This window comes from Onychomys torridus, chromosome 8 (genome assembly GCF_903995425.1).
Source record: "Onychomys torridus chromosome 8, mOncTor1.1, whole genome shotgun sequence".
Lineage (NCBI taxonomy): Eukaryota > Metazoa > Chordata > Mammalia > Rodentia > Cricetidae > Onychomys > Onychomys torridus.
Window position 1 is genome coordinate 59684005 of NC_050450.1, and position 21538 is coordinate 59705542.

At 43.7% G+C, this 21538-nt stretch overlaps 1 protein-coding gene across 1 annotated transcript in view; it reads right to left on the reverse strand.

Annotated features, from left to right (window-relative positions):
• LOC118588328 (NACHT, LRR and PYD domains-containing protein 1a-like) overlaps window positions 1-17523 on the reverse strand; it is a 54296-nt gene extending 36773 nt beyond the window's left edge. Inside the window, exons 1-3 of the mRNA XM_036194580.1 lie at window positions 17450-17523; window positions 14987-15270; window positions 14018-14155 (exon numbers count right to left, since the gene is read on the reverse strand). Of these exons, the coding sequence (XP_036050473.1) occupies window positions 14018-14155; window positions 14987-15131 (283 nt within the window). The 5' untranslated portion in view covers window positions 15132-15270; window positions 17450-17523. The remainder of the gene's footprint in view (window positions 1-14017; window positions 14156-14986; window positions 15271-17449) is intronic.
• Between the last annotated feature and the right edge of the window lie 4015 nt (window positions 17524-21538).

The following is a 21538-nucleotide window of genomic DNA, read 5'->3' on the forward strand; positions in this document are numbered from 1 at the left end:
CACAGCCAACATTTTCCTAAACAGAGAAAAACATCAAAGTAATCCAGTTAAAATCATGAATGAGACAGGACTGTCCACTATTCCCACTCCTTTTCTTTCTTTAATTTTTTTTATTTTTTCTTTATTCTATGTGTAAAGATGTTTTGCCTGTATGTTTTTCTGTGCCCATGTGTGTGCGGTGCCCTCAAAGGTCAGAAGAGGGTGTCAGATCCTCTCAAACTGGACTTACAGATAGTTGTGAGCTACCATGCAGGTGCTGGGAATTGAACCCAGTCTTCTGGAAGAACGGCTGGTGCTCTCAAATTCTGAGCATCCTCTCCATCACCCCTCCCTCCCTCTTTTTCATATAGTGCTCAAAGCAGTAGCTGGAGCAATAAGATGAGAGAAGGAAATTAAATGAATACAAATGGGAAAAAGAAGTCAGATTATCTCTATTTACACACAATATGACATTATACATAAGAGATCCCAAAGTCCAGCAGAAGACTTCCTTAAATGATCACCATTTGCATCAAAGTAGCAAGATAAAAAAATTGACTTAACAAAAATCAGTAGCATTTCTATACACCACCACTAAATACACTGAGAAAGAGACCCTGGGCACTTTCCCATTTACAGTAGCATCAATCAATCAATCAATCAATCAATCAATAAAGTATTTAGGAATAAGCCTAACTAAGAGGTGAAAGACTTCTACAACAAAAGCGTCAAATCTTGGAAGAAACAGATTGAGGAAGACATTAAAAAACTGAAAGGGTTTCCATGATTGTAAAATGGCAGAATATTGTGAAAATGACCATTTTACTAAAGTAATTTACAGATGTAATAAAACCTCAATCAAAATGCCCACATTAGTCAAAAATTAAAATTTTTCCTTTTAAAGAAAGATTTATTTTATTTTATGTGTTTTGCCTGCATGTATGTATGTGTACCATAAGTGTGTCTGGTTACCCTTGGGGGTCCAAAGAGGGCATTTGACTTGGTACTGGAGTTACAGATGGTTGTGAGCCACTGCATGTGTGCTGGGAATTAAACCTAGGTCCTTTGTAAATGCAATTAAGTGCTCTTAACCACAGAGCAGTTTGCTGTGGATATCACTCTGTATAAATAAAATGCTGATTGGCCAGTAGCCAGACAGGAAGTATAGGGGGGACAAGCAGAGAAGAGAATTCTGGGAAGTGGAAGGTGGAGAGAGAGGCACTGCCAGCCACCGCCATGACAAGATGTTAGGTACAGGTAAGCCACAAACCAAGTGGCAAAGTATAGATTAATAGAAATGGGTTAATTTAAGATAGAAGAGGTAGATAACAAGAAGCCTGCCACGGCCGTACAGTTTATAAGTAATATGTCTCTGTGTGCTTACTTGGTTGGGTCTGAGCGACTGTGGGACTGGCAGGTGAGAGAGATTTGTCCTGACTGTGGTCCAGGCAGGAAAACTCTAACTACAGCAGTTTCTCCAGCCTCTGCACCCACCACAACCTTCTTCTCCTCTTCCTCCTCCTCCTCCTCCTCCTCCTCCTCCTCCTCCTCCTTCTTCTTTTTTCAGATAGAGTCTCTCTATAAAGCTCTGGCTATCCGAAACTCACTATGCAGACCAGACTGGCCTTGAACTCTCAGAGATCAGTCTTCCTCTGCCTCCTGAGTACTGGGATTACAGATGTGTGCCACCAATATCACTTTACCACAATATTATTCACAGGAATAGAAAAAAATCCTAAAATTCATATGGAGCCACAAAAGACCTCAGATATCCAATGCAGTCCTGAGCTAAACAATGCTGGAGGGATTACCATTCCTGATTTCAAGATTTATCACAGAGCTATAGTGATGAAAGCACTTTGATATTAGCTCAAAAATAGACCTATAGGCCAGTAGAAAAAAGTTGAAGATCCTAACATGAGCATACCTAACTACAGCCATCTGATAATTAACAAGGATGCCAAAAATGTACACTGGAAAAAAAGACAGCATCTTTAACAAGTGGCCCTGGCAAAACTGGATATATATGTTTAGAAAAATGAAACTAGACTTCTTTATCTAAAAACCAAATCCAAATGGATCAAAGACATAACTGTGAAACCTGAATACTGAAACTGCTAGAAGAAAACAGGCTATAGAATATAGGTGTGGGAAAGGACATTCTTAATAGGATTTCATTTGCCCAGCAATTAAGTCCAATCACTGATAAGTGGGAACTCATCAAACTGAAAAGATTCTGTACATCTAAGAAAACAATAAGTTGACTGAATAGGAAGCCCTCAGAGTGGGAGGGAATCTTTGCCATCTATATATAGATAGAAGATTAATATGCAGAATATATAAAGAACTCAAAAAACAAATTGGTCTCCACCCTGAAACTACCTGGAGTGCTAGGACCCAGAGGCTGGGTGGCCCAGAGACCTATGATAGAACTAAATACAACTGGAGGAAATGATTTTCTGCTTAAATCACAGATTGGTGACAACCCCAGTTGTCATCAGATGGCTTTCATGCAGTCACTAATGGGATCATATGCAGAGACCCACAGCCAAACATTAGGCTGAGTTCAGGAAATCCTGCTGAAGTAAAGGAAGAAGGAGTGTATGAGCCAGAGGGGTCAAGGACATCACAAGGAAACCCACAGAATCAACCTGGGGTCATAGAAGCCCATAGAGACTGAACCAACAACCAGGCAACCTGCATGGGACTGATTTAGGTCCTTTGCATATATGTGACGTTGTGTAGCTTTGTTTTCTTGGGAGACTCCTAACAGTGGGAGCAGGGACAGTCTTTGACTATTTTGCTGGCTTCTGGACCCCTATGGCTCATGCTGGGTACCCTTGTCCAGACTTAATACAAGGGGAGGAGCTTAGTCCTGCTGATACTTTTTGTTGACACCCATGGGAGGTCAGAGCCTTCTGAACAGAAACAAAGAAGAGGACTGGGGGTCAGTGGGAGGGGAGCAGGGGAGGCAATTTGAGGAAAAGAGGGAGGGGAAACTGCAGTCTAGATGTAAATTTTTTTTTAATTTCTCTTATTTTTTTTTAATTTTTTTAGAGCTGAGGGTCGAACCCTGGGCCTTGTGCTTGCTAGGCAAGTGCTCTACTACTGAGCTAAATCCCTAATCCCATAGATGTAAAATAAATAAATAAATTTAATAAAAACAAACAAAAACAAATGGTCAAATTAAAAAATGGGCTATGGATTTGAAAAGAGTTCTCAGAACAAGAAAAAACAGACAAATAATATCTTAAAAAGTGTTCATCATCCTTAGCAATTAGGAAAACAGAAAGTAAAACAACTTTGTGATTTCATTTTACCGCAGTCAGAATGGCTAAGATTAAGAAAATAACCAACAACAAATGCTGGGGAGGATTCGAAAAAAACAGAACCTTCATTCACTGTTGGTGGGATTGCAAACTGGTCCCCTGCTCTAAAAATCAGTGTAGAAATTGTAAAAATGAGCTAAAAACTGATCTAGCATCTGATCCAGCTGTACCACTCCTTGGCATATGCTCAAAGGAATGAACATCGTACTTCACAGAAACTTGCTCATCTATGGTCATAGTCTCTCTATTCACAATAGACAGGAAATGGAAACAATTCAAATGCTTCAAGTGATGAATGGATAGTGAAAATGTGGTACACATACAAAATGGAACACTATTTAGATGTAAAAAATGAAATCACGAATTTGGCAGTTGTGGTGGTTTGAATGTAATTGGCCCCATAATCTCATGAGGAGTGGGAGGTGTGGCTTTGTTGGTGTGGGTATGGCCTTGTTGGAGAAAGGGTGTCACTATGGGGGTGGCTTTGAGGTTTCCTCTGTTTAGGCTACCACCTAGTATTTCAGTTGACTTCCTATTGCCTGCCAGATGTAGGATCTCAGCTGCCTCTTCAGTACCATGTCTGCCTGAATGCTGCTATGTTCCTAACAATGATGATAATGGACTGAACCTCTGAAACTGTAAGCTAGCTGCCCCAATTGAATGTTTTCCTTATAAGTGTTGCGGTGGTCATGGTGTCTGTTTACAGCAATAAAAACTCAAACTAAGACAGCAGATAAATGGAGGTAATTAAAAAGTATATTAAGTGGTGTACCGAGGCCTAAGAAAACACACTCATGTTTTCTTTCATTTGTGGTTCTAGTGACAAATCTTCAGATGTCATTATGTAACCTAGAATAACTGCAGGAACCAGGGAAGAAAGAAGGGACCACAGGCTTGGAAGGTGCTCTAGAGAGGGGAATAGAATGATAAGATTCTTCTAAGGGACAAAAGGGCAAAATGAAGATCTGTAATTAGGGAGAGGGGAAGAAGGAGAATATAGAAGTAGAAAGAAGAGGGATAAATCACACTAAGGATATTATTTAGGGAAAAACATTGCTTTATATGTACTTAAAATTATATATATTACTTGTTAGTGTATATGTATATGCACATATGTACACACATATGTACACACACATTAATGAACATATTCCATTTGGGATGATATGCTTCTATAAAAGCCATAGACTATCTAATATAAACTCTAGTAACAGGCATGAGAAACCTTCTCGTGAGTTGTTAATGAAGGGAGTACAAGGGAATCCCAAAATGGTAGAAGCTGCGCTGGGCGGTGGTGGCACACGATTTAATCCCAGCACTCAGGAGGCAGAGGCAGGCGTATCTCTGTGAGTTCGAGGCCAGGTTGGGCTACAGAGTGAGTTTCAGGACAGGCTCCAAAGCTACACAGAGAAACCCTGTCTCAAACAACAACAACAAAAATAAAAACAAAAACTATTGCTGTTTCCCATGGCTGTCTCTTAGAAGTTGAAGGTAAGTCCTTGTTGCTGAAAACACTTCACACTTTGGACACAGGATTTAGAGGATTCAAGGTATATCTGATCCAGAAGTCTTCTTTTTCAACACCAGCTTTCTCTGTTCTGGAAGAAGCTATGTGAATTGCCAAGGGTGGAAAGCAATCAATAGTCCTTCTGTACTGACTAATTTTATGTCAATATAAGCTAGAGTCATCATAGAGGAGGGAGCCTCATTTGAGAAAATCCCTTTATAAGATATGGTTGTGGGCAAGCCTGTGGGACATTTTCTCAATTAGTGATTGATAAGGAGGGCCAAGCTCATGGTGGGTGGTTCTGGGTTGTATAAGAAAAGAGGCTGAGCAAGCCATGAGGAGCAAGTCACTAAGCAGTAGTTGTCTATGACTTCTGCATCAGCTCCTCCCACCAGATTCCTGTCTTGCTTGAACTCCTGTCCTGACTTCCTCTGATGAAGAACTGTGTGGTGGAAGTGTAAGCTGAACAGCACCCCACACTTGGCCCCTGCCAAGTTTCTTTGGTCATGGTGTTTCATCACAGCAATAGTAACCCTAACTATGACACCTACCCAGCTATGATACTTATGAGCCATGATTATCATAGCATGGCAAGAAATCCCTAAAGGTGAAATGGTGGCACATATGTTTTGGTGGTGACCAATAGCTGCTGTGGGATGTCCTGTAGTTGTGAATATATGTTGTTATGATTGATTGATAAATAAAACACTGATTGGCCAGTAGCCAGGCAGGAAGTATAGGATAGGTGGAACAAACAGAAGAGAGGCTGGGAGGTGGAAGCTGGGGGAGACACCAGCCTGTGGTCCAGGGAGCAGCATGTAAAGGCAGCAGGTAAAGCCATGGAACATGTGGCAACATATAGATGAACAGAAATGGGTTAACTTAAGATAGAAGAACTAGATAACAAGAAGCCTGCCACGGCCATACAGTTGGTAAGCAATATAAGTCTCTGTGTGTTTACTCAGCTGGCTCTGAGCAGCTTTGGGACTGGCAGGTGAGAGAGATTTGTCTTGGCTGTGGCCTAGGTGGGACTGGAGAAAACTTCAGCTACAAATAGATGCCTTAAAGGTCACTCAACAGGAAGGAAATAATGCCTTGTACTGTAGACCTAGCCAACTACCCATAGCTAGTGAGGTCATGGATCATAGAGGAGATGCTACTATTGTCACTGTACTAAACCAATATAATCTCCAACTGCATTCTAAATAATTGTCCTTATACCCAGAGATAAGTGTATCTCTTCCCCATAATCATGAAGCTTCTTTTGAAGCAGATGTAGACCATGACATAAAGTTATAACTGGTTAAAATGCAGGTAATATTTGACTGATAAACAGTTCCACTGATACATCCTCAACACAACCCCTACACCTAATGCTCAGGGAACATTGTGGAAGAGGAGGAAAAAAATTGTAAGAGCCAGAAAACTAGGAAGTCTGCTGTAAGATTGTGTCTAAAGATATGACAGGGAAGCTGCATCCATGAAATCTCAACAGTATGGCTGCTTAAAGAAGACACCAATAGTGACAACACTAGTTGACATGCCATTATGGATGGGAGTATCTCACAAGGCCCACCCCTAGATTAAGAGCTGTGGTCACTTAATGACTGCTGAGGAGTGTTAGTCCTACCCAGGGATGATCTCCCTAATGGTTATACAGTATTAGGTGGCCTCAAGAAGCCCTATAATCATATACATACAAGAAATATTACATGGACTCAGCAGTTGAGTGCAAATATTTATTTGAATATATATGTGTGTGTGTGTGTGTGTGTGTGTGTGTGTGTGTGTGTGTGACAATAATAATTAAAGAAAAAGGAAACATATATTTGAGAGGGAGCAGGGTCAGGTTATAAGAAAAACGTTATTCTAAAAAATGAGAAAGAGAAAAAGAGAAAAACCTTTGTTTCTCTAGTTTGATTTTCCTTAGAAAATTTCCTGCTCCAAAGCTCCTAATGAGGTTACAATTAGGGATTAATAAATCCCAATTGAAACAGAAAGAGAGAGAGAGAGAGAGAGAGAGAGAGAGAGAGAGAGAGAGAGAACTAAATTTGGCTAGTGTTTGCCAACCTCAGCTGGCCACTAGTTTTGTAAGCTGAAAATAACAGAAATAATTGTTAAATGTATAAACAGATAGAACCAGAAGAATATTTCATGTCATGAAAAATTCAAAACTTAGAGTTTAGTGTAAAAGGACTGCCCCTGAAGGAAAGAAAGAAATCTGAAGGGAGGGGGAGGAGGCAAGAAAGGGTAATAGAGCAGGTATGTCATGAAAGGAGGGAGGCTATCTGGGGAGAGAGAGGTGATCAGGAAGAGAGGGAGGTATAACACAAATCTTAAAAGGCCTTATGATATAAATCCCAGAGCCAGATATTGGGGTAAAAGCTGATAGATCAGAGAAGAACAGCTAGCAATTAGCTTACCTCTACAAAATCCTCAGCCTCAGGAAAGTGAGTTCCTGTTTCCTCATGCCTTATGTATCTTTTTGTGTCCTGCACTATTACTTCCTGGGATTAAAGGTGTGTGTCACCACTGCCTGGTTCTGTTTCTCTCATGTAGCCCAGTGTGGCCTTGAAATCACAGCGATCCAGATGGGTCTCTGCTTCCTGAGTGATAGGATTAAAGGTGTGTGCCACCACTGCCTGACCTCTATGTTTAATTTAGTGGCTGGCTCTGTCCTCTGATCCCCAGGAATGCTTTATTGGGGTACACAATATATCATTACTAGGAGGGCGAGAGGAGACGGCAGCAGCAGAAAAATGAGACTTTAATGATGTTTATATATGAAAATGTCATGAAGCCCATCTCTGGATGCTAACCGAAAAAAAAAAAGAGAAGAAGAAGGAGGAGGAAGAGGAGTAGGAGAAGGAGAAGAAAATAAATAAATAAATAAATAAATGGATGAAGGAAGGAAGGAAGGAAGAAAGAAAAAGAAAGAAAGGAAGGAAGGAAGGAAGGAAGGAAGGAAGGAAGGAAGGAAGGAAGGACATGACATTGTACAGTACCACAGTGAAACATCAACATGAAATAAAAGAAATGTCAATAAACACAGCATCGCTGGAGCACAGCACGGTTACTAATCGTCCTCTTGTCTGTCTGTCTTTGACACTGTCAGCAGAGCTGTACAGGTGTGACAGAGACCCACAAAGCATACAGTATCAGCTATCATGTCCTTTACTCCAAGTTTCCCACCTTGCCTCTTGATGCGTCACAAAGCATGCTGTGTGGATTAAGCATTTAGTATGAAGCTGTTGTTGGATATTAAGCTATTCAAGTTCTCAGATGGGACACCCCGTCAGGACTTAGAATGAATGAAAAGTGCCTTTCTCTTCAATTGGTCTTTCTCTGCTGTTGATAACAGCTAATACAGAAGCCATTTCTCCGTAACTCTGCATGCCAAGGTCCTCTAGTTACAGCGACTCTTCAGTCCTCATAGCTTCACACTTGCTATGTTCATTACTAAGGTCACCACATTCCACAGATGTTATTGTATTTGTATGTTTCTATAAAATGACTCAAGAACTTCATATTTTTCTTCCTCCCTATTTCAAATGGGTAGTAGTGGGACTGATTAAGTCAGTTGATGCACTTTAACCCTGGCCATATTTTAAGGCCTTGGAATCTACAAATTTACTGGAAGCTGTCAGTAGAAGGAATGCTTTTCTTTGAGTGTACCTCAGATTTCAAAGGTGGCATTTTTCAGCATTGAGAGGCAGTATTGCTCAAGTTCAGGCCCTTGGTTCCCAGGGACTGTGCATCTCTGGCTTTTGTATGACTGTCCTCATTGCCCTCAGAAAGAGGAAGACAGAGGCATTCAGTATGTGAATGGTGACAGTGAAGACTAAATACACTTCTTCCACTGTGAGCCTTCACTTCCCTAAGCCTTGCTCTTCTGGTCCCCAAGATGGGACAACAGCAGTCTCTCTCTCAAGAGTGACTGTGAGATTTAAGCACAAGTGAGATGCAAGGGAAGCCCCACGCACGGGGCCTGACATGAGTGGGTGCTCAGCAAACACCTGATGACCCCTTGGCCCCCTGGGAAGGTGAGTGATGAGAAATCCTGTGGTAATGGATTCTCCTATCTGCCAGTTCCCTGCCCAGAAATTCAGCTGTGTTCCTGTGCTGGAGAAGACACTGCCTTTAATTTCAAGGGCCTCCTGGGAGCAGAGCCATGCTCAACAGTGAGGATCCAGGGGGCAGAACATCTAGGCTGCTCTCTAGGACCCTCCAGGTCCAGGGTGCTATGCTGGCACATTGTCCCAGGGGACTTAGTCTTTGTTTCACCTTAAGAAGTACATGTCACCTGAGCAGAGAATTTTGAGTTTCAACTGGAAGCCATCTCTTCCTAGCAGCTTCCTGATTGCTGTACTGTGGGTTGGAAGGAGGTTCTCTGGCCCCAGATATCCCCTCTGATGCTAGAAGATTGGTTGACTCTTGGCCTGAAAACTGGTGGTCTGTGGGTGTGTCTGGAAAAGCTTGGTGAAGGTGTGAACAGGGCTCTCTCAGTGAGAAAAGACAGGGAGGAAACAGCTAGTTCTCCAACACCCACTGTGCTTCAGAGAGTTACACATTGAACTCTCACAATGATCCTGTGGGATGCTCTGTGATGGCTAGTATTGTCAATGTCACAGGATCTAGAAGCACCTGGCAGAAATGTCTCTGGGAAGATTTCTGAGGGCTAGGTTAGGTAAACTGAGGTAGGAAGGCCCACCTTAATTGCAGATAGCACCATTCCAAGGGCTGGAGTCCTGGACTGAATAAAAAGGAAAAGTGAGCTGAGCTCCAGCATTCATCTCTCTGTTTTCTGACTAAATACAATGTGAGCAGCTGTTCCATTCTCCTGAAGCTATGGTTTTTCTGCCCTGATGGACTATATTCTTGATCTGTGAGTCAAATAAACCCTTTCTTCTTTAAATTGCTTTTGTCACAATAACATGACAATGACAACTAATACCCTGGGTTTAATAACTTTTAGTAAGATTTCCCTATGGAGCTTAGGTTGACTTTGAACTCAGGCTCCTCCAGCTTAATGTTTGTTGGCAATAATGGACTGTGAAGGGAGAGACAAGGGTTAGGCTTGGGCAGGAAATTTCACAGAGCTTCAGCGGGATGAAGGAGGAGGAAGTCATTTCTCAGGCTCCCAATGTTCTAGATTCTAGCCCTGGGTCTAGGTTCTATATTTAGACCTTGTGCACTGGAAAGAGGTGAATACTTTGGTGCTTGAGAAGAGGAAGAGGCAAGGGTGTGGCCTGGGTAAGTTAAATAAGGGAAGTCAGTAAAAGAAACTGGCTGAAGCTGAGGCAGGAGCCTACCCTCTTCCTGGGGTCCAGCTAAGAGAACAGACCTGGGAGCTTCAGGACCTGCATGAGCCCTGGGATCCTCAGGTCTCGCTCATGTTTTGAGCTGAACTCTAAATGCCAGTTGGGTTAGGCTCACTGCTGACCCCATGAGTTCCAGTTTCCCTTTGAGTCACACACAACTGCAGCACTGCAGAGCCCAGAAAGATCATTTCTAGCCTGTGCCTCTTAGCACTCCCCCAGGGTTCCTTGACCTTCCATTTAAGTCCCCTATCTCAGGTCCCAATAATGGTGGAGGCTTACCTGTGAAGAAACCTCATCTATGTGAACTTGAAGTCCCATTCACAGCCCTCAGCTCAGCTTACCTCTGCTTCTGAATTGAGAGTCCTCATCTTCCCATTTATCAAGATTCTTCTCTGAGATCTGAGAGTGTCTCCAAGAGTCTGTGTTCGAAAGTTTTCCGGTATTTATCCATTCACAGTCACCTGTGTTTGAAGAAGATTCTATGAGAAAGGGACAATGGTTGTGTGTTTGTCAGAGAGGCAGAGGTAGAATCCAGGCAAGCAAGGCTGGGGTCCTTCCTGCTTACCATCATACCCTTTTCTATAGTCTCATGAGGAGAAAGACATTCTCACAAGTGCTGAAGGGAAATGGTCCTGCTCTGGGACCATGAAGTCCACACAGCTGTCCTGGTTCTACACTAGTCCTCTGTGTGAGTCTCTACATCTCTCTGATCCTCACCTCCCTCATGTGGGGCTCTGAGTTTCTGTCCAATAGGGTTGCAAACTGTTATAATAAAAGCAGCAGAACTGCTTGTGCATGGGCTTATAATTATTAAATGTTTATTGGATATTATACTATTTATTATTCATTGTGGATTAGCACTTTACTCCCATAGCCCAAGGAGAGAGCTGTTTACATTCCCATTTTTTTTTCAGATGGAGATGTCAAGGAGGGCTGTAGTCTGCCTCTGCCCAGCTCCATAATCTAGACTTATAACTTCAGTGTCACTATATGCTTGTCTTGGCAGTTGGCTTGAATCCTGTGTCAACTTTTTCAGAGCCCTTTTGAATGCCTGTCTCTCCCCACTATAGCTTCTGAGTTTGATAATGTCATGGAACCCAATTCTCAATGCTAACCAAAAAAGAAAGAAGGAAAGAAAGAATGAATGAATGATAGAAAGAAGAAGAAAATAAGGAAAGAAACAGCATGCCATTGTACAGTAACACAGTGAAAAATCAAAATGAAACTAAAAAGAGCATCAATAAACACAGCATCTTCGGAACACTGTGTGGCCATTTGTCATCCTGTTGTGTGTGCTGTCTTTGAGACTGTGTCAGCAGAACTGTACAGGTGTGACTGAGACATACAAAACCAACAACACCAGCTTTCATGTACTTTACTTAGTTTTCACCTTTCCTTTTGATACATCACAAAGCATGCCATGTGGATTGAGCATTTACTATGAAGCTGTTGTTGGATATTAAGCTATTCAAGTTTTCAGATGAGACACCCTGTCAGGACTTAGAAATGATGAAAAGTGCCCTTATCTTCAATTGGTCTTTCTCTGCTGTTGATGATAGCTAATACAGAAGCTTTTTCCCCATAACTCTGAATGCCGGGATCCTCTAATTCAATGGGCTCTTTAGTTACAGCGACTTTCAGTCCTCATAGCTTAATACTTGATATTTTCATTCCTAAGCCTTTGCATTCAACAGATGTTATTGCATTTGTATGTTTCTATAAGATGCCTCAAGTCCTTCCTATTTTTCTTCCTCCCTTGCTATTTTTATGGGAAGCTTTGGGACTAATTAAGTCATTTGTTATCCTTTATACCTGGGTAATACTTAAGGCCCTGAATTCTACAAGTTTACTGCATGTTGGCAGTAGAAGGGAATCTTTTCTTCGAGTGTAGCTCAGATTTTAAAGTTAGCAACTTCTAGCACTGAGAAGCAGTAATGCTCAAGGTCAGACCCTTGGCACACAAAGCCTGCATTTCCTGGGCATTGATGTGACTGTCCTTATATTCTTGATGCCAGAGAGAGGAAGACAGAGGTGTTAAGTGTGAACTGTGTTATTAAAAGCTGAATACAGTTCTTCCACTGTGAGCCTTCACTTCCCTAAGCCTTGCTCTTCTTGTCCCCAAGATGGGGCAACAGCAGTCTCTCTCTCAAGAGTGACTGTGAGATTTAAGCACAAGTGAGATGCAAGGGAAGCCCCACGCACGGGGCCTGACATGAGTGGGTGCTCAGCAAACACCTGAAGACCCCTTGTCCCCCTGGGAAGGTGAGTGATGAGAAATCCTGTGGTAATGGATTCTCCTGTCTGCCAGTTCCCTGCCCAGAAATTCAGCTGTGTTCCTGTGCTGGAGAAGACACTGCCTTTAATTTCAAGGGCCTCCTGGGAGCAGAGCCATGCTCAACAGTGAGGATCCAGGGGGCAGAACATCTAGGCTGCTCTCTAGGACTCTCCAGGTCCAGGGTGCTATGCTGGCACATTGTCCCAGGGGACTTAGTCTTTGTTTCACCTTAAGAAGTACATGTCACCTGAGCAGAGAATTTTGAGTTTCAACTGGAAGCCATCTCTTCCTAGCAGCTTCCTGATTGCTGTACTGTGGGTTGGAAGGAGGTTCTCTGGCCCCAGATATCCCCTCTGATGCTAGAAGATTGGTTGACTCTTGGCCTGAAAACTGGTGGTCTGTGGGTGTGTCTGGAAAAGCTTGGTGAAGGTGTGAACAGGGCTCTCTCAGTGAGAAAAGACAGGGAGGAAACAGCTAGTTCTCCAACACCCACTGTGCTTCAGAGAGTTACACATTGAACTCTCACAATGATCCTGTGGGATGCTCTGTGATGGCTAGTATTGTCAATGTCACAGGATCTAGAAGCACCTGGCAGAAATGTCTCTGGGAAGATTTCTGAGGGCTAGGTTAGGTAAACTGAGGTAGGAAGGCCCACCTTAATTGCAGATGGCACCATCCCAAGGGCTGGAGTCCTGGACTGAATAAAAAGGAAAAGTGAGCTGAGCTCCAGCATTCATCTCTCTGTTTTCTGACTAAACACAATGTGAGCAGCTGTTCCATTCTCCTGAAGCTATGGTTTTTCTGCCCTGATGGACTATATTCTTGATCTGTGAGTCAAATAAACCCTTTCTTCTTTAAATTGCTTTTGTCACAATAACATGACAATGACAACTAATACCCTGGGTTTAATAACTTTTAGAAAGATTTCCCTATGGAGCTTAGGTTGACTTTGAACTCAGGCTCCTCCAGCTTAATGTTTGTTGGCAATAATGGACTGTGAAGGGAGAGACAAGGGTTAGGCTTGGGCAGGAAATTTCACAGAGCTTCAGCGGGATGAAGGAGGAGGAAGTCATTTCTCAGGCTCCCAATGTTCTAGATTCTAGCCCTGGGTCTAGGTTCTATATTTAGACCTTGTGCACTGGAAAGAGGTGAATACTTTGGTGCTTGAGAAGAGGAAGAGGCAAGGGTGTGGCCTGGGTAAGTTAAATAAGGGAAGTCAGTAAAAGAAACTGGCTGAAGCTGAGGCAGGAGCCTACCCTCTTCCTGGGGTCCAGCTAAGAGAACAGACCTGGGAGCTTCAGGACCTGCTTGAGCCCTGGGATCCTCAGGTCTCGCTCATGTTTTGAGCTGAACTCTGAATGCCAGTTGGGTTAGGCTCACTGCTGACCCCATGAGTTCCAGTTTCCCTTTGAGTCACACACAACTGCAGCACTGCAGAGCCCAGAAAGATCATTTCTAGCCTGTGCCTCTTAGCACTCCCCCAGGGTTCCTTGACCTTCCATTTAAGTCCCCTATCTCAGGTCCCAATAATGGTGGAGGCTCACCTGTGAAGAAACCTCATCTATGTGAACTTGAAGTCCCATTCACAGCCCTCAGCTCAGCTTACCTCTGCTTCTGAATCCAGAGTCCTCATCTTCCCATTTATCAAGATTCTTCTCTGAGATCTTAGAGTGTCTCCAAGAGTCTGTGTTCGAAATTTCTCCGGTATTTATCCATTCACGGTCACTTGTATTTGAAGAAGATTCTATGGGAAAGAGACAATGGTTGTGTGTTTGTCAGAGAGGCAGAGGTAGAATCCAGGCAAGCAAGGCTGGGGTCCTTCCTGCTTACCATCATACCCTTTTCTATAGTCTCATGAGGAGAAAGACATTCTCACAAGTGCTGAAGGGAAATGGTCCTGCTCTGGGACCATGAAGTCCACACAGCTGTCCTGGTTCTACACTAGTCCTCTGTGTGAGTCTCTACATCTCTCTGATCCTCACCTCCCTCATGTGGGGCTCTGAGTTTCTGTCCAATAGGGTTGCAAACTGTTATAATAAAAGCAGCAGAACTGCTTGTGCATGGGCTTATAATTATTAAATGTTTATTGGATATTATACTATTTATTATTCAATGTGGATTATCACTTTACTCCCACAGCCCAAGGAGAGAGCTGTTTACATTCCCATTTTTTTTTCAGATGGAGATGTCAAGGAGGGCTGTAGTCTGCCTCTGCCCAGCTCCATAATCTAGACTTATAACATCATTGTTACCAGGTGCTTCTTTTGGGAGCCGTTTTCAACTCTGTGCTGACCACTCTGAAACCCCTTCTAAAATCCAGCCTTCTCCATGCTACAGCTTCTGAGTGCTTCTCTTTGGGGACTGTGAGGACCACTCGGGCCTGAGAATGCACCAGTGTAGATTGTGTATGGCTTAGCATTTGGTTACTGCTTTCTGCAAGCCTTCCTGTTCCAGCCTCTCCTGGGGCTTGTGAACTCTTTTGACAGGTTAGCCTGTCCAGGAAACCCTGGCAGAGGGCCTCAGCCGTGATGAAGGGGTCACAGCAGTGGTGGGTTGCAGACCTTGGTGTACTTACCTAAGACCATTAAGTCTTTCTTTGCCTGGGCTTTGTTCCCTTTCAGCTCCAGGTCCATCAGCTTCCTTGTGTTGAGGATGAAACATTGACCCTCATGCTGAGCCTTCTTTTTGTCCCTTGCCTCTTTGGACTGTAGTTTTCCCATGAGGACAGAGTCCTCAGATAGTGCCTGGCTGTGTAGCGTTTCCCTTCTTTGTTGCTGCACACAGGAGGCCAGTGGATTCTTGTCTCCCACCTGTTTCTGCTCTGGAAATGGGTGTTTGGTCAGAACTGATGGAGGAAACCTGGAAATAAAAGAAAGAACTGAGCAGCCTCTACAGGGACAATTGTCCTCTGGTCAGGACAACTGAAGGGCTCCAGGCTCTCCTGGGGATGGAGACTGTGTGTCCAGGTGCAGGGCTTGGGCTTTGTAGGGCAGAAGAGGGAACTCTGGGAGGGAGTTTATCAATGGCGTGTTCTGTATAGTTTTATGAATGATGTCAGTGGGTGTTCCTTACTGAGCTGAATTTCCTGTCAGGTAGGTGTGCTTATCATTATGTTGAGTTGGGGGTTTCTCAGCTTGTCTAAGGTTTCTTCTCTTAGGTCATTAAGGTCATTTATTTGACCCTGAGGACAAATAAAAAGGGGTGGGGGAGGTGAAGTCTCTCTTTAGTTGTTTCCTGTGGGAAGGTTATAATGGAAGTGGGGCTAGGCTATATTCACAGGTTTTAAGGGGGAATAATTTAGAGTGACTTCATGTAGTAGGAAGTGTTTTAATTTGCTCTGCTGCAGTCGATCATGTGATTGTCACCATTCACTTGTGGAGAAAACTTTTAACACAGTTATTAGACAGGAGCTATAGTGAATAAGATGAGGCTGAAGATAGGGGATCCAGTAAGCTCCTCGGGCAGCCATTGTCCTAACATGGACCTAGTGATGGCAGTGACTTGATCCAGGAGGAACTTGTGTAAGACTTTAAAAGGACCGGGGAAAATGGAAGTGTAAGGATAAGGAAGAATGGAGAGACCAAGGGGAGGAGTCAGAGTGGGAGGGAACAAAAGCCTGTCCTTAGGAAGATGACTGTCACTGAATCTTTGCTCCTTAATTAAGTCTTCAGCCCCTCTACCCACTTGGGTTTGTTGGCACAGAAGCAGCATTGTTCCTGGAGGAGGGCACAGTTCCCACAACCAGCAGCAGACAGGAGATCCAGGTCTCTATCTTTGGAGAACCACAGCAGGAGAGACTTGGCTCAGGCTTAGCCATGGAAAGTGATGGAGAGGGAGGAGTGGGAAGGTGGGCATCTGGAGAATGGAGGTGGGAACTGTAGGGATGGGAAAGCAAGAAGATGGAAGGATGCAGGACATGGAGCAGAACATCTGGGAGGATTAGACGATGTGAATCAAGGGAGAAGGGTTGGGGGATGGAAGAAAGGGGTGCTGAGATTCCAGGGACAGGAGCATGGGAGGATAGGAAGACAGGGATGGAGGATGCAGGGATGGAACATGCAGGACACTCACTATTCTGTGTTCTTGGCTTCTTCCTTTTCTAGTGTCCTACTCTAAGGAGATCAGTCCTTCAGCCATTACTGTGACAGAGGGTGAGGTGGTAAGAGGCAGAACAGAGGGGGACTCAAGAGTCCAGTTTGTGTTCAAGCTGGGTCCTATGAAGGAATCTTTAGAAGTTTCCTGTCCATGGGCACCACAAGGGGAACTACCCAGAGCCAACTATCTGGAAGGACAAATTACCCAGAGAAAACCAAAGAGACACCTGGGCAAGTGTGGGGGGTAAGGGTTATCCAAGACTTTCCCAGAAGCCCTGATAAAAGGACAAAGGGAGCATTAGTTCTGTGACATGTCCAGGAGAGGACTTGTCAAAATTAGCCTGACACTGGAGCCAGTGCCTTGGAGAAATTGAAGTTGTAGCTTCTGGGGACCTGACTCCTCATCCCCCCCACCCTGGGGCTATGGTTATCAGTCCTAAGGCAGCTGTGTCTGAAGGATCCTGTGCTCTTTTTGCCAACATTGTCTGAATTATTTCTCTGCTGAGCTTGGCTGTCCACACCACACATCAAATAGTACATAGAATGCTAGATTTCTTAATAAACTTGCTTGGATTAATTAATCTGCTCATGCAATACCTGGTGGTTCCAGCTGCTGCTTTTATCTTCTTTATTTCTCATCCCTTTCCTCACTCTAAATACCCCACTATTAATGATCCTTATTCCTTGAGGTTCAGGTCAGAAGGAGAAAGGAGGTTGCAGAACAGACTATGATAGGAACAGGCACATGAAGCATACAGGGGAATCCAGCCACCTCCTTCCCACCAGAGCTGCTCTGCAGACTCTCCAAGCAGGGCTGGAGCCTGGGCCCTGGCTCTCAGGATGGATCACCCATGTCTGCCACAGTACATCTTAGTGCAGTCAGGCCAGGACTTACCTTCCCACAACTCAAATGGTTGGAGGACTCTGATGTTCCCACTACTCACCCTGCTCTTCTAAGAGGCTCACTGATGTGTGTGTCCCTGGCCAAGGCTCCTCAGCTAGAAATCATTTTCTTTGAAAGCGAAAGAGACTCCGGTTCCTCCAGGAAGCCAGGCACCAGAGCCTGCGCAGATGTTCTTCCTCTGAGCTCTGGGAGCATAGTTTCTACACTATTCATCTCATTTCCTGTTGTGAAGTCTCTGCAGATGCCTGGGCTGGAGGAGTCAGGCTTGAGAGCTTCATCCAGGCCTGCAGAGGCCCTGCCTCCTGAGTGCAGGGCTCATGTCTGAGCCTCACTTCACTCATGTACTAATGTGGGTCTCCCAGGTTTGCCAACAGGTCCCAGTTCAGCAAAAGCTCCTGGATCTCCCCAGATCTGTGCTCTGGATCTCTGTACTCCCTCTCCTCCCTGTAGCCTGCCCAGCCCACAGGCTTTTTTTTTCAGGAATTGGTTCCAGGGTCCCAAACTCTGGGTCTTTTTCTCACTCCTGGACTCTCCTAAATCTCAAGTCTAGTATTTGGCTCCTTCTAACATGTCTTATTTTGTAGGTGTGTGTTGTGTGTGCATGTTCATGTGCATATGAACTCACATGTGTGTGTGTGTGTGTGTGTGCATGTTCATGTGCATATGAACTCACGTGTGTGTGTGTGTGTGTGTGTGTGTGTGTGTGTGTGCATGTTCATGTGGAATCACATGTGTGTGACCTGAGAGCTTATGGATTTGGCTAGTCTAACTAGTCATCCAGGGTGCTTCCTGTTTCTTCCTCCTGAGCTCTGGGATGACAGACCTGTAGTCAGCCCATCATGCATTTGTGAGGATGAGGATGCTGTGATCAGAGCAAATGTCCTCATGCTTTCATAGCATGTTCTTCATCCACTGATCCATCTCCCCAGCCCTGACACTGGCTTTTAAACAGGTCTGTAATGACTCTTTACTGTGCCCAAGGAGACTGCTGTGCTCCAGGTTCCTAACCCTCCTGCTGATGCTTCATGGTCTATTCTCAGTCTTGAAGTCAGAGTCACAATCTAATATGTGAATTAGTTCAAGTCACCTCTTAGTCAAACCTTCGTGTCCTTTCCATCTCACAGTGAGGGAAATACTGGTTCCTTTCAGTGGTCACGAGCTCTACATGACCTACTCCATCCCATCTTGCCCTTTTCTGCATTAGATCCTACTTCATGCTCCTCACTCACTCTGCTGTGGGTTATCTGCTCTGCCTTTCTGTTCCTTGAACACAGGAACTTGCTCACCTCAGGACCTTTGAACTGGCTTCTTCACTCTTTTGGAATGACTTCCCACTACTCAGAAGCTTGCTTCCTGCTTTCTGAAGCAGCACTGCCCTTCCAGAATTGCCTTCCTTTATCCTTCTGCTTGACACTTGTCACCACCCAACAGCACAAACTTTTTTTTTTCTTTCTGTCACTTCTACCTACAAAGAGCATGGAAACTCTAGAATACAGGACTTAGCTTGTTTGTTGATTATTATGTCCCCTGGGCCCAAGTTAAGTATCTGACCCATAATATCAACACAAAGGTGCTCACAGTCTCTGAATGGTGGTTATTTTAAAATTTTGACATTTATTTATTTGTGTTTGTGTGTGGTATTTGCATATATGTATTGTGTGTGTGTGTGCATGTGTGTGTGTGCTCTGTGCTTATAGCATGTGTGTGTGTTTGTATGTAGGATGTGTGTGTGTGTGTGTGTGTGTGTGGTATGTGTGCACACATCATGGAGTACATGTGCAGTCATAGGACAACTTTTAGGTTTCAGTTCTCTCTTTCTGCTATGTGTAAATTCAGGACATCAGGCTTGATGGCAGATGCTGTTGAAAGTGAAAGTATAGGCTCAGGACCCCCAAGACCAAGTTCTTAGACCAAGTTCTCAGACCAAGTTCTCAGACCAAGTTCTCAGACCAAGTTCTCAGACCAAGTTCTCAGACCAAGTTCTTAGACCAAGTTCTCAGCACAAAGGAGATTTTTTTTTTTTTTTTTGTCCCAAAGGGACAGAGGGCAGGGATAAGGGACAAAGACTGGAGACAGAAGTGAAGGGATAATGGAAAGCAAACAAAAAAAGGAGGCAGGGATATTTATATCATGGGACAAAGGACTGCCTCTGGATAGAGAGGAGACAGATGTGGTACATAGAAAAATTGCAGTTTATAAAGGGATAAGAGGGAACTTGTACATTTATTGAGCATGTGAATTAGGTGAGCCAAATTAGGTGGGCTTTTGATTTCAATATTTTACTAGCTGGCCTTTGGTAGTCAGCCTCAAGAGGAGGGATTGGCCAAATAAGGGTATGGACCTTGGGAGCTAGCATCAGAAATATAACAGGTTTTGTTGTTGTTGTTGTTGTTGTTGTTATGTTTTTAATCAAGGCAGAGGGAATAGGGGAGAAGGGCAAGGCCTGCCAGAACCACACATGCTGGAGTGGGCTAGTGTCTCTTCAACTGCCATGCGAATCTCTTCCTGGGAAAACATGATTGATACAGAAGGGCTATGCCCATTGTGGGTGGTGCCACCCAAGGCAGGTGGTCCTGAGCTATGTAAGAAAGCAGGCTGAGAAAGCCCTAGAGAGCAAGCCAGTAAACAGAACTCCTCCATTGCCTCTGCTGCAGTGTTCTGGCCCTTGGTTCCCACCATGTCCCCTCAGCAAAGACAGTAGGAAGGCTCTCACTGTAGAGTGAAATCACCCTTTTTCTCCCCAAGCTACTTGTGGTTAGTTATAGTGTTTATCATGCAAACAGAAGCCAAACAATGACATATCCCATGTCTTAACAAGTTTCCCTCCAAGATGGAGATTTCAGTTCAGACAAAATTGTTGTAGACCACTGCCATCACTTGGTGGGCCATCTTGATGGTGTCCCAAGAGATTTGTTTTGTTTTTTCTTATCCTTGATTTTATTTTGTTCCTGTGAGATGCTGTGGTGGTGTGACTGAGAATGGCCTCCATCAGCTCACATATTCAAATGCTTGGTTCCTGTTTGGTGGAACTATAGGGACGGATTAGGAGGCCTTGGAGAAGGAGGAGGTGTGTCAAGGGGGTGGGCTGTGATGTTTTAGAGCTCACATCATTCCCACTTAACTCTCTGTCAGCATTCTGTTTTGAGTGGGTCAGTTGAAGAAAGGGGGTCACTCCAAAATGTAACTCAGGCTTAGCAAAAGCAGCAGGGAAAGCCAGTCTCCAGGGACTGACCCCTCCTTACTTTGCAAAAACCTACTTTATTGCTGTATAAATCACACCTCCAGCAAGCCAGTTTCTGCATACCCAAATCTCTTCTCTGGAGTTGTTGGAAGACACCATTTGTCTAAGCAATCTCAGCCATTTTCCTCCTGGTTTGCCAGGTACTCCAAGACTAAGTTATGCAAAGGCTCTTTAATTCCTTCAAAAGAGCAGCTCAGATACCAATCCCTGACTTAGACAAAAGGTAACAATCTCTGACTTATACTAAAGGTAGTTCAAAGACTAGGTGCTAGCACTCTGGAATTCAAGCCATCTACAATGGCTCTGTTGAATTTCTTGCTACATGCCCTCCCTGCTTTTTTAAGCTCTAATGGATTATGTTGAAGATCATGTAACCTTACAGTAAATATGGCCTTTTCTCTACTGTGTTGTTTCACCATCTTAAGAAAATAAGCCAAAACTCACTTTAAAGCCAATAAAGTTATTATCACTCTAACAGGGATAACAATCACTAGGACAAGAAATTTATTAAGATGATGTGCAGGATAAAAATAGACTATGATGTCTTAAAGCCTTTCCATAATTTGCATATCTGTTACAACAGTAGCCTTTTTGGAAAGGTTTCCTTAATTTCTTACTGTAAATCATAAATCATTTGAGAATAATTAAGATGACTCATCAAATGCATCTTAACCCTTTCCCAGTCATACTTACTATTACTAAACTTTAAAGGTGTAATACAATAAGATGTAATATGGTGATATTTTATTTGTATGGAAATGTGATTTTATTTGTATATTAATAAAGCTGCCTTGGGGTCAGAGCAAGCCATAGCAGAAGCTGGGCGATAGTGGTGCACGCCTTTGGAGGCAGAGCTAGGCAGGATCTCTGTGTGTTCAAAGATACAGC